The sequence below is a fragment of the Schistocerca nitens genome, chromosome 4 (genome assembly GCF_023898315.1).
Source record: "Schistocerca nitens isolate TAMUIC-IGC-003100 chromosome 4, iqSchNite1.1, whole genome shotgun sequence".
Lineage (NCBI taxonomy): Eukaryota > Metazoa > Arthropoda > Insecta > Orthoptera > Acrididae > Schistocerca > Schistocerca nitens.
The window spans coordinates 485,388,723-485,403,980 of NC_064617.1; the positions used below are offsets into that span (position 1 = coordinate 485,388,723).

Genomic DNA, 15,258 nt, shown 5'->3' on the forward strand with positions numbered 1-15,258 from the left:
AAGATGCAGTTCATCACTGTAGTTTCGGACTTGAAATTAGCGCGTATCAGATGAGCCATGTAGGTATCATCCTGAGAGACGGGCATACCCCCTTTCGAATTCGATGGCTTGAACTATTACTTAACTATCCTGCCCATGTACTTCATCTTTAAAAAAAAAAAAAAAAAAAAACCGAACCACGATATTTTCTTCCTTGCCAAAGGGTATGACGCCCACAAATACACTTCTGTGCAATGTCCTGATACCAGCCAGTGTACAATCCAAACTCTCCAAACTACATGTGACATTTTTTGAATCTTTTCACAATTGTCTTCACAAACACCCCTGATAAAGTCTCTTGCCCATAACTTTTTATATATCTATCCTTCAATCCTAAAGACATGACAGCCATACCTATTCTACAATGATTGTTTCATGTGATGCTGAGTTCAGAAATAAGCTACACTGAAGGATCTTGATTACTGTGCAGGCTATGCATCCCCCCCCCCCCCCCCCCACACACACACGTGACCATGAAAAACAGTCTTTGCCATGGGAATGTAGTATCTTTACTGCAAAATTAGTTACTGAAAAGGACACCCTTGTCCTGATTTGTGGATGACCCTGTTCAATTACTCTTCATATCTTGGAATAGAGTAGTATGCCATTACTGCCATGAACAAGCTGTGTACCATATGAGTCTAGAACGGCATGTGAGTTGTCTTGCAGAATTTGCGTCCTGCTGAGGATCTGTAATTCAGTGCCAACTCAACACTTGAATGTCCACCTCTGTTGCTGAATCATTAGCATGGCTGGCTGCTGTGCAAGGGACCTAGGTTCGACTCTCAATACTGCAGGTGTTTGTCTTTTTTTTTTTTTTTTTGGGGTGGGGTGGGGGGGGGGGGGACTGGTATGGGCTGTACTCAGCCATGTGAGGCTAACTACTGAGGAGCTACTTGACTGATTAGCAGTGGTTTGCAGGTCAAGAAACATGACAGTGACCGGGAGAGCTGTTTTCTGACCCCCTGCCCCTCCATACTGTGTTCAGTGATGAAATTGACAGAGGATGACATAGGTATTGGCCTATCTATGACTAGAAGGTAGAACTTTACTCTCACCCTCTTTTGTACCACATCTGAATGACACACGAATGCATTCTTAAACATTCCACTCCCATCTTCTTGTGTTGGTAGTGCCCTTAATGTAATTCTTGTTTGCCGTATCCCACCCATAATGAACACTACAGTGCCTAAGTAACCTCACCACACCTAAACTATCAACAGTAAATATTATACACGCAGCCCAAAGCGTATGCTAAAGGCTGGTGCACAGATGATATTATTGGTTGGTGTGTCACATAGTACACAGCTCCTTGCCATTGTACATTGTGTGACCAGCCTTCTCCTTATGTGTGCACCACTATAGTGGACTAAATTTTAATAGATTGCCTCACTTTTACCATGGTAAGGTGAACTTCAAAGGCAGCCAGCTCATTACCTTCAGTTTTAGCTGATGAAGTCCACGCAAAAATCCTAGTTTTACATTTTGTCCAACAGTGCAGCTTATATTATCTTATCTTAAGGTGGATAATATAATCTTGCCCATCTCCAGACAGAGGTGGGTGTGGCTGGTCGTATCCCACTTCTGTTTCAGCCCCGGAGGACTTCCAGCTATCCATGGCTAACAGGATAAACTTTTGATTCATTTATGCTTTACATTCCTCACAAATCTAATCCCAGGGTGTCACCTGACTTCCTCTTATCATTTTGTTGACCCTGCTAACTTTTATGATGAAGCGAATGCTTCCAATTCAGTGTGTAGTAGATACTGCTCTCATCCCATGATTAATGATGGGAGGCCTTCAACTGTTTTCGGACACTATTTCCTATCCATCCTATGGCACTTTCTTCTCCTTATGTAACTGGTGTTATCCTTCCTCCCATCTCCTTACTTTTTCCATCCAAGATGAAAATACTGAGGGTTGATGTAGCTCACCATCTGGTTTCTTTTGCAACAATTTTATTGAGATTACACTCCCTGGAAGAAAAAAACAACCTTAAAGTGTAAAGCCCATCATACTAAAACATTGACTTATTTGTTCTACCGAAAATGTGTTTTCTCTGTAGGATGTAATTATCTTGCCACTCACATCAGTCACTCAGGTACTCTCTCTCTGTACTAATCTTGTTTCTATACCATAGTACTGTCACACTTCGTAACTGTTGACTGTTATCTTCCTCTGTGCTTCCCCACCTATGCTAATTCGGTGACTGTTGTGTACTAGAACTGCTGTCAACCGATACTACTTTTGTAAAGTAGTTGACCATAGTATAAAGTAATGAATGATCTTCCATGAAATTGCACTGCTTTACAATACAAACAAAACATAAAATAAGCAGTTAAGAATTACAGTTGTAATAAGAATAATAACCGAGTGCCCATTTGGCTGTATATATGTTATACGAGACTGTGGTGAATTTCCAGATACATCTTCTATTGTGAATAAATTGTGGCTTACCTTGTGTATTTCTGGCACTGTCACTGATTAGTATAACTGTAAAGTAACCCATAAACAAATATACATTATGAAAGAAACTGAGTTGATGTATGAATCATTTTAGTGCTTCTCTCTCAGGTAATTTGAATTTAGCTGCTTGCTTTTGTGCACAAATATAACATAACTAATTGTGAGTGATAACCTGGTTTTTACTGTGGCATCCAAACATCACAACTGACAAATTGTTAACTACTTTTGGAATGTAACGTCTCACAATATTTTAATTAAGAGAGTTGAAAATAGCTATTTACAAACATATAGGATCATTTACAATGATCAGCTGTCTTGTTTTTGATATCAAACCGATGATGTTCCATACTTTGCATTGTTGCAGTTCTGCAGTCTCCAGCCACTAATCAGAAGGTCTCTGGAGCAATAACTGTACTGAAAATTAATTAACTCAGAACACAGCAACATCATACTGCCTGGCAACAAGAAATGGCTCAAATACTTTGTGGAATATATGGATGGGATCCAGTGAGATGTTTCGTAAAACACACAATTGTCATTACCAACAATGTACACCCACATAATTATTTATTGTAGCTGGCAGGGAACAATTGATTCAAAGCTTTCAGTTTCATGACATTAATTTTTGCTATGTCATCTACAAATTGTAGTTCAAATGTGTTTTCACAGTTCTGAATTCATCTGCTGAGCATGAATGTCCATGTAACAGTTGCTTTTCTGTAGAAACTGTTCTCTCATCTGCTACAGTCCACCTTCCTCCTTTCTTCTCACTGATGAATAAATAACTATTAACTTTTCTGGCAGTCTCTCATATTACTCTGTCGACCCATACTTCTTTCAAAAGAGTCCCAGCAATTCTGGTTCTTCCAGTGTCTTCATTCCTTAGCTGATAATCTTTTGTATTGACATTTCATCTCATTTTTCTTTCTTTCATCTTCTTACATAAATTACAAAATTTACAATGATGTTGCATAAAACACAACAGAATGTATATTTGGCGATAACATAATATTCCTTTAATTCTAAGCTTCATCTTAGGATTTCTATTTAAAGACAATAAAACACACATTGCCAGTACATCAAACCAGCGTTACAGTCATGGATAATAGATGAAAAGTTCCTATTCAAACTGATCTTACAGAGAAGAAAATCTGTTGCAGTACCAAGAAAAAATTTTACTTGCAGTTTTTTTTTTTTTCTCTCCACTAATGCTACTGATGAGTGATATTGAAGAAGTTTGCAGGTTATCCTGTACACATCTACCATATTTACCATATGAAGCACTTCTGCAAAAATTTCTGTTATCTTTTAAAGAAGTCAGCACTATTTTTTGAACAATTCTTTTTGCCACCCACAGTGTAGCCGCTATAGCTGAAAGGATGAACATTTTCTGCTCATACACACCACATCTACACTCTAAGGTGATAACTGACAGTAAATATGCATGAATGCAAATGTGTCTTTAGATAGATTACCAACTTGTTTTGGAGCTGGCTCAGGTTTCTGTCTTGGGTGTGTTGTAAATAAGTAGTTGACTTTTTTATGTGCCAGTTCACTGTTTTGTGTTTTAACGCAATTAAAATGATATTCTGTAAAATTTGTTTGTAGGTTGGGTGCCAGGAATCTAATGGATTGCTCTTATCAATGGTTGCAGTCCTCCATTCCCAGTTGAGTTGTAAGGTTGAGATGGCATCTGACTCGGTCACTTATTCAGCTTTAGTCATTAAAGTTGTTGTCAGTGCATTGGCAGCTGATGTGGCAAGTTGGCTTTCCCGTCATCAGACGAAGGTAATAAATAAAATAAAATAAGTGGGGTTGTTGTGAAACACTTTAATTAAAAACATTGAAAGCCATAGCTTTTGTTAGTTTTTCAGTGACTAAAGAAGAGATTACATGCTACATATGCTAAGATGTATTAACTACCTGTGAATGTGTACCCTCCAAACTATCATTTGGTGTGTGCTGTAAGGCATATATGAAGCAGAATCTGTCCCCCTTCCTAAGATCATTTGCTAACAGTAGATTGTAGATATCTATTATGTAAGATAAATCTCTCTAATTTTGCTGTCATGATCATTATGTGAGATCCATGTAATAGTAGGATGTAATATGTTTGTTTGAATGTGTCATTTGGGAATTTTGGGAGTAAAGTATCATTTTCTTCCTTTGCCTTTGATCAAACCTTAGTAAGGCTCCTATACTGATAAACAATAATCTCTTGGCGGTGGTAGAAGGGTTATATAAGCAACCTCCTTGTTAGATGCACTGCATTTTCTTCAGCTAGATTTTTTTGGTCTTTTCACTGTAAATTACACTGGACACACACCACTAGTTCATATCAATAGTTACAGATTTACCTCTATATCAATGTATTTCCATGTCACAGTGAACTTCAGAGCAAATAATTAATAATTCTCAATTCTGTTCAGAGAATCCATGTGAAACTTAGCACTCTTCATGTCAAAATGTTTTCTATCCAGTTACACATGACTCAAAACAGTTATGGACCACATGAGATACTATACATCCGATTAAGCTGTTGTGGTCTTCAGTTCAAAGACCGGTTTGATGTAGCCCTTCATGCTGTCATCTCCTGTGCAATCCTAATCATCTCTTAACCAGTGCTGCAGCTTACATGCATTTGAATCTGCTTACTCTAAAGTCTTCCTCTAACCCCCCCCCCCCCCCCCCCCAAAAAAAAAAAGAAAAAAAAAACTCCTCCATTGCCCTGCCCCCCTCCCACCCCTTACACACACACACACACACACACACACACGGAGTCCCTTTACCAGTTTTTTGTTTGACACAATTTCTTCAGTGCCAGTTGTCCCCAAATATTCTGTATCTTACGCTGTCCAACGCCATGCATTCAAAGATAAGGTGTCATGCAGTTTCTTCACTCTCATCCCCTCATCGCAGATCCTACATTAGGGTCTTCTTCCATTATACCCATTGTGTGTTGGTGTTTTATGAAATTCCCATGGCCGGTCATCAGTCTAGTCATGAGTTTGATCTCTTTCCTGTTCAGTCCCATGATTACAGAGCTTCTTTTAAAACATGGATTGGGCATCATTACCTTACCATGTTTTTGTTTATGGAGCTTGATCCAATATTATACGTGATGTTTCCTAAGCCAGTTCCATAGTTCTAGTTTGATCATAACCTTGATGATTGTCAGGACAGGTTCCGGTCCAATAAATGGAGTCGTCGTCCCCATCCTAGCCAATCTGTTGGCTTGTTCATTGCCACAGATCCCTAAGTGGCCAGGGACCCACACTAGGTTCACCCTGTGATGTTCTTCAGCAATCTTAGATCTTGTTGCAAGAGCTGCCAGTAATTTTAGGGCTGCCTGGCTGTCTGAATAGATGTAGACGCTACAGTCCTTGTAGCACTTACGCATATTCTCCTCCACACATGCCCTGATTGCTTTAATTTCAGCTTGGAATACAGTGACCAGTTTTCTTAGAGAGATGATGCCCGCCAGTCTTGGCTGAACCCCATACTCCCCTGCCGCAACGCCTTGGTCTGATTTCGATCCATCAGTGAACCAAACCATGTCCCCTGTACGGTGTCGAACTGTTTTTTTCCACTGCTCCCTGCTTCCAATTATTATGTTGCAAGGCTTGTTGGAGCAGTTGGGAGTTATTATATAGTCAGCAGGCATTTCCCCAGCCATTCCTATATTTACCTCACTCACTATGTTAGTGTGTGATTCTGGATATCCCAGTGAGATCCAGTTTTTGCCAGTTTTAAGTCTTTGAGCACCAGCTGCTACCTTCATCTTTACCGAAAGGTGTAGTGGAGGCATGTTCAGCATGGCTTCCATTCCAGCGGTTGGCATGCTACTAATTATGCCTGTTATGGCTAGGCAGGCCAGTCTCTGCACCTTAGCAAGCTCCTTAGGTCTAACCACCGTGGTGTATATCCAGTGCATACCTCTGGGGATTAGGCCCCAGTTTTTACCACAAGCCCTTCTGGTACTCACTACAGTACTTTTCGCCTTGGAGCAGATGCTCTTAATGTGAGGGGTCCATGTTAGTTTCTCATCAAAGGTTACCCCTAGATATTTCACTATCCCCTTCACAGGTAGATTTTCATCGAAGAGCTTTAGATTCCAACTTGAGTGTTGGATATGCCTCTTCATAAATGGCACCACAATAGTCTTCTTAGCATTAACCCTCAGATCCTGTTTAATGCACCAGTCTTGCACAATGTCCGATCCTCCTCGTGCCGTGTTTCTAACTGTGTCAGTAAATTTGCCAATTATTACTATGACAAGGTCATCTGTGTATCCTGGGCAGAGGCATTGTCTGGAATTTAGTTCCACAATAAAGGGACAGAGCTCCTCCTTGTGGGCAACCTCTAGTGGTGTTAATTACCATATTTTCGTTCATCATAGTAGCTTCTACCTTCCTTCTTTTAAGCATAGCCCTGGTCCACCTACATATAGTGGTTCCTAGGTCATGCACCTCTGCTGCCTTTACCATGGAATCGAAGGTCATGTTACTGAAGGCCCCCTCGATATCTATGAAGATGCAGAGGCCTATTTCTTGGAAGTGAAGTGCTTTCTCCACCCTCCCAATGAGTTGATGGAGAGCTGTCTTGCATGATTTACCTGGTTGATATGCATGTTGGTGTGAATGTAGAGGGGCTGTAATTAGCCTCCTCTCCCCAATGTATACATTAACCAGTTTTTCTAATGTTTAGAGAATGGAGGAGGATAGACTGATCGGTCTCATATCCTTGGCCTTGGTATGATAAACTCTCCCTGGCTTTGGAATGAAGACAACCTTCACTGCCCACTAAGCATTGGGAATGATTCCTACTGCTAAGCTAACCCTGAATAAACTGCATAGGACTCTTATGAGATTCTCTCCTGCCTGTTGCAGGAGAGCTGGAAAGATTCAATCTGGGCCAGGAGACTTCAATGGTTGGAATGTTCCCATTGCCCATTTTATTTTATTGAAGTCCATGCCCTCCTTGGCCGATTCCCAGTCCTCTCTCTGAGTGCCTGAGAACCATTGTCTGTCCAGGATCACGTTCTGTTCTGTGTTGTCTGGCAGAGCATATTGAGGAAAGTGAATTTTGAGGTGCAGTTCCAGCATTTCATGTGCTGTCTTTGTATATTCCCCATCCTCCTTCCTCAACATACCTATTGGCTTGGTTGGTACTCTAGTGAGGATTCTATGAGGTCTGGCTTGAGCAGCCATGCTCTCAAATTCCTCACAGAATGCCTTCCAGGATGCCTTGTTTGTTTGTCTGATTGCAAGGTTGTAGTTGACAAGGGTCTCACAATATTTTACCCATTGTCCTTTAAGTCTTGCAAGGTTAAACAGTCTTAGTACCTGTTTCTTTGTACCTGTTTTCTTTGCATTTCCACGTTATTATTCCACTAAGGCACACTCCTATTTGTGCACTTCTTGGTGATTGTGCAGTTGTCCTGATACGAGGTCACTATGACAGAGGTAACAGCCGCTGCTACTTCGTCAAACTCTACTTTACTCCTTATTGAGGTTTTAACTTCAAATAAGCCTAAGTAAAGGTCCCTCCTATATGTCTACCAGTCTGTTTTCCTGGGATTCCTATAGGTCATGGTCTGTCTGATTCCCATTTCAACCTTGAATTTAATGTACGTGTGGTCTGATGAGGATGACTCTAATACCACATGCCTTTGTTTGACATAGCTGCCCTTCATCATGGAACCAAAGGTTATGCCAATTATTTCTTCCCTTCTGCTATTCCTGAATGTAGGTTCATTGCCCCTATTCAAGACCTCCAAATTATTAGCTAAAAGAAATTCAAGAAGGTACTCACCTCTACTGATAGTGTCCTTGCTGCCCCACACTAAGTTGTGGGCATTGGCATCACATCCCACCAACAACTGGACACCTTGCCGATGGCAAACCACTACAGTCTCCTCACTTCCAAAGGAGGAGGAGGAGGAGAGCTGTCTTCATAAGGAAGGTATGCTGAGGCCAATACAGTTTCTCTCGTGATACCTTCCTCATGTTGCTGCAGTCTAATGGTCACTAGGTCCCCGGAGCAGAAATCCATCACTGGCATGAAAGAAATTCTATTTCGTATAGAGATGCATGTTCTGGAGTTTCTTAGATTTCTAGCATAAATCAGCTTAGCTCAATTGCCTCCGAGGCCCAGTACTCCCCGTTTATATAAATAGTGTTTTTTGTATAAGGGCCATGTCCACTTCCTGCCTTCCCAGGCAGCAGCTCAGGGCAGCAGAGGCCCCTTTACTTTGCTGCAGATTAATCTGCAGCACCTCCAGTCTCCATCCTGCTGCCATCATTGCATTTGAGGTCTTTGATAACCCTGATGGTGACTTGTGAGAACCCTATAAACAATTTCAGGTCTTGCTCTCACTTCGTCTTCAGGTTCTTCTCTCCGACCACCACCACCAGGGTTCGTCCTTTCAGTACAGCCTTATGGTTGATCACTCTCCAGTCTTCTGTCGAAACTTTTGGGTTCTGGGCCTCTATTTTCTTGAACAGAGTTCTAGGAGAGACATCCATAAGGATCTTTGGTACCTGTATTGATACCTTTGTGGTCTTACGAAGCTCCACTGCCGTCTTGACCTGCAGCTTCACATCTTCCCACGGGGATATTATGGGCACCTTGTCCTTAAGCCATTCCACCGTGTGCACCCCCTCACAGACAAAAATGAGGGCACCACGATCTAGATAGACCTTCCTGAAGTTGGGTCCTGGACCAGCACCCCCCCCCCCCCCCCCCCCCAATCTTTTCAAAGATGGCCATCTTTACAAGTTCCTCCTGCTGCGAGGTGATGGCCACCAGTGGATAGCCTTCCTGGATAACTGCCATCTTAGGAACTGAGACTACAGTACTATAGGTCTGTTTCCCTATTTCTTGCCTCATTTCTTTTCTGGGCTCGCTTATCCAGGGAGAAGAGAGTCTTAGATTCCTCCCTTATCCTCTTGCTGCCTGTCTTTGACATTGTGGTGGTCTACGTATTCCCTTCAACCTGGGACAGTTTTTTCTTGAGGGTCTTAGGTTCAAGTCTCTTTAATTCCCTCCACTTGCCTTTAGGAAGCCATTCCTTCCCTTCCTTGTTTCTCTGTTCCCTGAGTAGTTTCCTGTTCTGGGCCCCAGACAAGGCTTTAAACTTGATCGGGTCCAACTTCTCGGTTACAGTCCCCACTTCTGGCTCAGGTCTAGATCCTGATTCAGTAGTGAGAATGCCTTCCATATGTCCTGACCCTGATGTTTGGGTGTCTGAGGTCTCAGTTTGTCTCTCAGTTAATTTTAATTTATTTTCTTTAGTCGTGTCCATATTGGTCCCACAAGATCTGGGGATCTACACGGTCCGCACCATGAATACCCTGCGTGGTGTAAGGCTACTTACTCAGGGAGGTCGCCCGATGTATCTGAGGCTCCATTTGCGACACATCTTCGCATGTGCCATGAACCCCTTGGCACCGATCACATCACACCGTGGGTTGGGAAAAGGAATTGGGTAAGGACTCTAGGAATGCATAGGGAAGATGGGACAGTGTGGGCCCAGGGGTAAGAATAGGCTCGAGGTATTCCTGCCTGTTTTAAGAGGCGACTAAAAGGAGTCTCACATGTTTCGGACTTTATGTGATGATCACCTTTAGGGTTTGACCTCCATTCTTCAAAATTTTTCTGAAGAGCGAGCCAATTGGGGAAGGATGCCTTACATGGTGCATCATGTCCATCGTGCATTGAGATCTTTCGCCCACTTTCTCATCATTGTATTGCAGTCCCGCTCATTCTCTGTCTTTTGGGTGAGGACACTTTCCTCGGTGTTTTTTCCCACCATGCACTATGCAGTGCCGCTTCCTGCGCCGATGATGGCCATGGACTTCTTTGCACCTGATATCCAGCATGGTAGCCAGTCTGTTGTGCTGGGGCCGCCATGTACCCTGTTGGTTGTAGCCCCCTGGCAACACAGAGATCGCTCTTCTGATGCCTGCACCATTAACTCCCCACATATGCCAAGGTGTAGATGCCTATCTCCCTTTGGCATTGGGACTACTGGCAATGGCCATCCTGCCAGGTGGCTCTTGCTGAGGCTGGATGGTGCCCGTGTGGAGGGTCCTTGGTCGGAGTGGGTGTCCTCAGAGCAGATGACACGCAATGAAGCATGGTACGCCATCTCTTGCTGGTGGCAACCCACCAGCAGTCCCTAAGTGTTCCAGGGCTCAATTCAATGCCTAGAAGTATGGCCCCAAATCGTTTCCCTCCTTGGCCACACCATGGGAGGAACGCATGGCTAAGGATGGCAGCGAAGCTTATTCATCCCGGTACCTCATCTGTACGAAAGTATGGTGTGCGTACTGTAAGACCTTCGGTACACACACTATCAGATTATTTGACATGTCGCTCCAACGAAGTAGGCGAGTGTCAGCAATATGTCTCTTGGTCTTATCGTGGCGTGTTTATCTTCTGCCGTTAGGTCAGACGATAGAAATGCCACATGCACGCTTAGAGTAGCAGATTGACGGTGACCAACTTTAAACAGAACTTGATTAATTTTTGCACATATTTATTAAAATAATAAAAAACATAGATATTGCGTAACTTGATTCTGGATGCTGTTTACAATTGACAATCTGAAGTTCCTTTGGTCTTGGTACGTTAATCTTATTCTCACATATCTCTGATATTTGACAAAGTGTCTATACATTTATCTTCATGGCTGTGTACAGGAATATGGTAATCTTATTAGGTGCAGACTGAAACTTGACTATAGACTAATGCAGACTGACTAATCGGAGGTCTGTACACTCGTTATAATACCTCGCGCATTCAGGTATCACTGTGCGAGTGTGATCCGCGAGGAGAAAAGGTTCTACGTTAGCAGCAATCTCATTGGCTGTGTTACATATTAATACGCGGATCGGCGGAAGCAGAATTTGGTCCGTCTCTAAGACAGGGCCATCTCGTAGTGCGGAGACGGACGAGCGCTACGCCTGCGCTGTTGTGCTTAGCGGGGTGCGCTCTATTGGGAAAGTTGTGTACGCGCTGACTACGCGGAACTATGTACACAACAGAAAGTTGTTGGGGAATCATTCATGTCAACGAATCATCAGTTTTTTGTGCAGCATTTAGAGGACAAGTTTGGGGAGATGGGGCTCTTGTCCAAAATGTGCTCTGGGTCAGTCTTAATAAAAAAAAAAGCATCCTGTGCCCAGTCACGGGCATTACTCGCCTGTGACAAGCTGGGGGTGCTTCTGTGCTTAAATATGATCCACGGTATTATATTCCATAGTGGCCTTCTTTTACAGTCTGACGATGAGTTGTGTGCCAATTTAGACCAGCAAGGTGTTCACTTTGTCCATTGCGTCCATCGGAGTCCAAGGGATAATCAGGTTGCCACCAGTGCCTTCATCTTGGCCTTCGAGGGTGACATATTACCTGAGAAGGTCAAGATGATGGTCTACCTCTGTGATGTCAAGCCATATATCCCTCCCCCGATGTGGTGCTTTAAGTGCTGGAATTTCTGTCATGTCTCTTCCCGCTGTACTTCCAGTGCCACCTGTCGAGATTATGGATGTCCTTTCCATCCCAACACTCCATGTGCTCCGCCTCCCATCTGTGTCAACTGCGGAGAGCACCATTCCCCTTGCTCGCTGGACTGTAGGATTCTACAGAAAGAACAGAAGATAATGGATACAAGACCCTGGACTGCCTGACTTACACTGAGACTAAGCGAAAATACGAGAAGCTCCATCCTGTGCATATGACATCAACCTATGCCGCTGCTATGACAAGGGTTCTACCATCTCCCATTTTGCTGGGTACGATTGGCTCTCAGAGCCATCGCCAGACTCCACCTGCCCCCTTGATGGCAGGGGACACTTCCCTTCCTGTTGCTCTTGCACCACCTACTTCGTGACCACTTTAAATGTGCACATTTTAGTATGGGCCATGAAATTCCGATGCTCTTGGAGTATCCTCTGATGTCTTGTTTCTTTTGTGACGTAATGTAAGATCTTTTAATGTTTTACACGTACGAGCATATGGGCTCCCTGAGTCATCGTAGCTGCGCAAGCGTGGTGACGCCTGTCATCTGGTGCTCTCTGGCAACTGCAGAAACGAACCTATTTCTAACAGGTCGCAAGAAAATATTATGAATGATGGTTTGAAAAGTGTTACCATCAAAGTACTATTCTGGCAGTTACACCGGAACTATGTGCGAGAATGTACAATGGATTTCTTAAATCACAGAGCGTTTCCCTCTCATTTAAAAATCAACTCTTCAATGACGAGCCATTTAGATGAATTTTGAGCCCGGAAGATCAGAAATTTATGTCGTTATTAAAAATTTTACTGGCACATTTGTGTAATATATCTTAAATTGTAATACGCGCACAAAAGACCAACATTATATGTGAAAGCTTTGCGTTTTGTGTGGCAACACTATGTATATTAATTTAAACCATTAACTTTTTCTGTTTGTGCTACTTAACAGTGATGTTGCTATTGGCTTACTACATCACGTGTCCTAGGCTCTGAATAACCGCTGTCATCGGCTGGCGAGATCACGTGACATGAGCTATGACTGGCTTACAAAAGCGCATGCAATCTCAATTTCAATTCTTCGGAAGGTAACATGTTGTGTTTGGTGGAATTGGAATTTATACTTTTGTAATACAAAAATATGCAGCGTACATGTTGCTGCACATCAAAGATCTTTCCAAAACGTGTTTTTTCCCTGTGTTTAGATTTCGATAGCGCCGGGAAATTTTACGCCTGTGTATAAAACCATAATCATTCATAGGACTGATAAGTTATACAGTTCCGAGAGAAAATGTACTGTCAGTTAACAGGGAAAAAGTACGTTTTCACCCTGGAGAAAGTGTATTTTTAACCGGAAAATCTGGGAATTTTTTTTCCTTGTCCGTGTATACACCTTGCAGGATAAGGACGGCTTAGGAAATAACTGTCTGCAGTGTATATATTTCTGCAGATGGTGCAGTACCCCTGAATGTCCTGGCTGCCCTGATTGATCAACTCCCTAAACCTTTACTATATCTGGGAGATTTTAACGCCCATAACCCCTTGTCGGGTAGTACCATGCTTACTGGCAGAGGCAGAGGAGTCGAAAGTTTACTGTCCCAACTTGACCTCTGCCTCTTAAATACTGGGGCCGCCACACATTTCAGTGAGGCTCATGGTAGTTACTCAGCCATTGATTTATCAATTTTAAGCCCAGGGCTCCTCCCATCTATCCACTGGAGAGCACATGACGACCTGTGTGGTAGTGGCCGATTCCCCATCTTCCTGTCACTCCCCTGGCATCATGGCCAAGGATGCCTACCCAGATGGATGGGCTTTAGACAAGGCACACTGGGAAGCCTTCACCTCTGCTGTCATCGTTGAATCTCACCCACATGGTGCCATCGATGTTGCGGTTGACCAGGTCACCACAACGATTATTTCTGCGGCGGAAAATGCAATCCTTCTTTCTCTAGGGTGCCCCCGGCGAAAGACAGTCCTGTGCTGGTCACTGGAAGTCGCTGAGGCTATTAAAGAGTGTCGGCGAGCTCTACAGAGACATAAGCGCATCCTTCCCTAGAGCACCTCATAGTCTTTAAATGGCTCTGAGCCGTCATTCGCCAGCTTATGCAGAGACGGAAACAGGAGTGTTGGGAGAGGTATGTCTTGACCATTGGGTGCCATATGTCACCTTCCCAAGTCTGGACAAAGATCAAACGTTTTCTCTGATACCAGACCCCAATGGGTGTACCTGGTGTTCACATCAATGGCGTGTTGTCTACCGACACAAATGCAATTACCGAGCACTTTGCTGATCAATAAGCTCACGCCTCTGCGTTGGAGAATTATCCCCCAGCCTTTCACGTCCTCAAACAGTGGATGGAAGAGTGGGTTCTCTTGTTCACTACATGCCACAGTGAACCCTATAATGCCCCATTTACAGAGTGTGAGCTCCTCAGCGCCCTTGCTTGTTGCCCCGACTCAGCTCCTGGGCTAGATAAGATCCACAGCCAGATGATTACACATCTCTCGACTGACTACAAGTGGCATCTCCTCGTCATCTTCAACCGGATCTGGTGCGATGGTGTTTTTCCATCGCAATGGCGTGAGAGCACAGTCATTCCGGTACTTAAACCCGGTAAGAACCCGTTTGATGTGGATAGCTATTGGCTCATTAGCCTCACAAACGTTCTTTGTAAGCTGCTGGAACGTATCATGTGTCGGCTGTTGAGTTGGGTCCTGGAGTCATGTAGCCTCCTGGCCCCATGTCAGGGTGGCTTCCACCAGGTTTGCTCTACCACTGATAATCTGGTATCCCTTGAGTCTGCCATCTGAACAGCCTTTTCCAGGCACCAACACCTGGTTGCCGTCTTTTTTGACTTAGATAAAGTATTTGACTCGACTTGGCAACATCATATCCTTGCCACATTGTATGAGTAGGGTCTCCAAAACTTCCTGTCGCTTTGTACTTTCCGTGTCCAAGTTGGTGCCTCCCATAGTCCCTCCCCACCCCCTCCCCCCATATCCAGGAGAATGGCATCCCGCAGGGCTCTGTATTGAGTGTCTATCTCTTCCTAGTGGCCATTAACGGTCTAGCAGCAGCTGTAGGGCCTTCAGTCTCACCATCTCCGTATGCAGACGATTTCTGCATTTCGTACTGCTGCTCCAGTACTGGTGTTGCTGAGCGGCGCCTACAGGGAGCCATCCACAAGACGCAGTCGTGGGCTGTAGTCCACGGCTTCCAGGTTTCAGCC

The 15,258-nt window shown here is 43.7% G+C and overlaps 1 protein-coding gene across 6 annotated transcripts in view; it reads left to right on the top strand.

Moving 5' to 3' along the window:
* The window catches only part of LOC126251314 (uncharacterized), a 214,016-nt gene that overhangs the window by 61,084 nt on the left and 137,674 nt on the right, over positions 1-15,258 (top strand). For all 6 annotated transcript variants that reach the window (XM_049951641.1, XM_049951643.1, XM_049951640.1 and 3 more), the window contains one exon: positions 4,115-4,294. In XM_049951641.1, the coding sequence (XP_049807598.1) occupies positions 4,115-4,294 (180 nt within the window). The remainder of the gene's footprint in view (positions 1-4,114; positions 4,295-15,258) is intronic.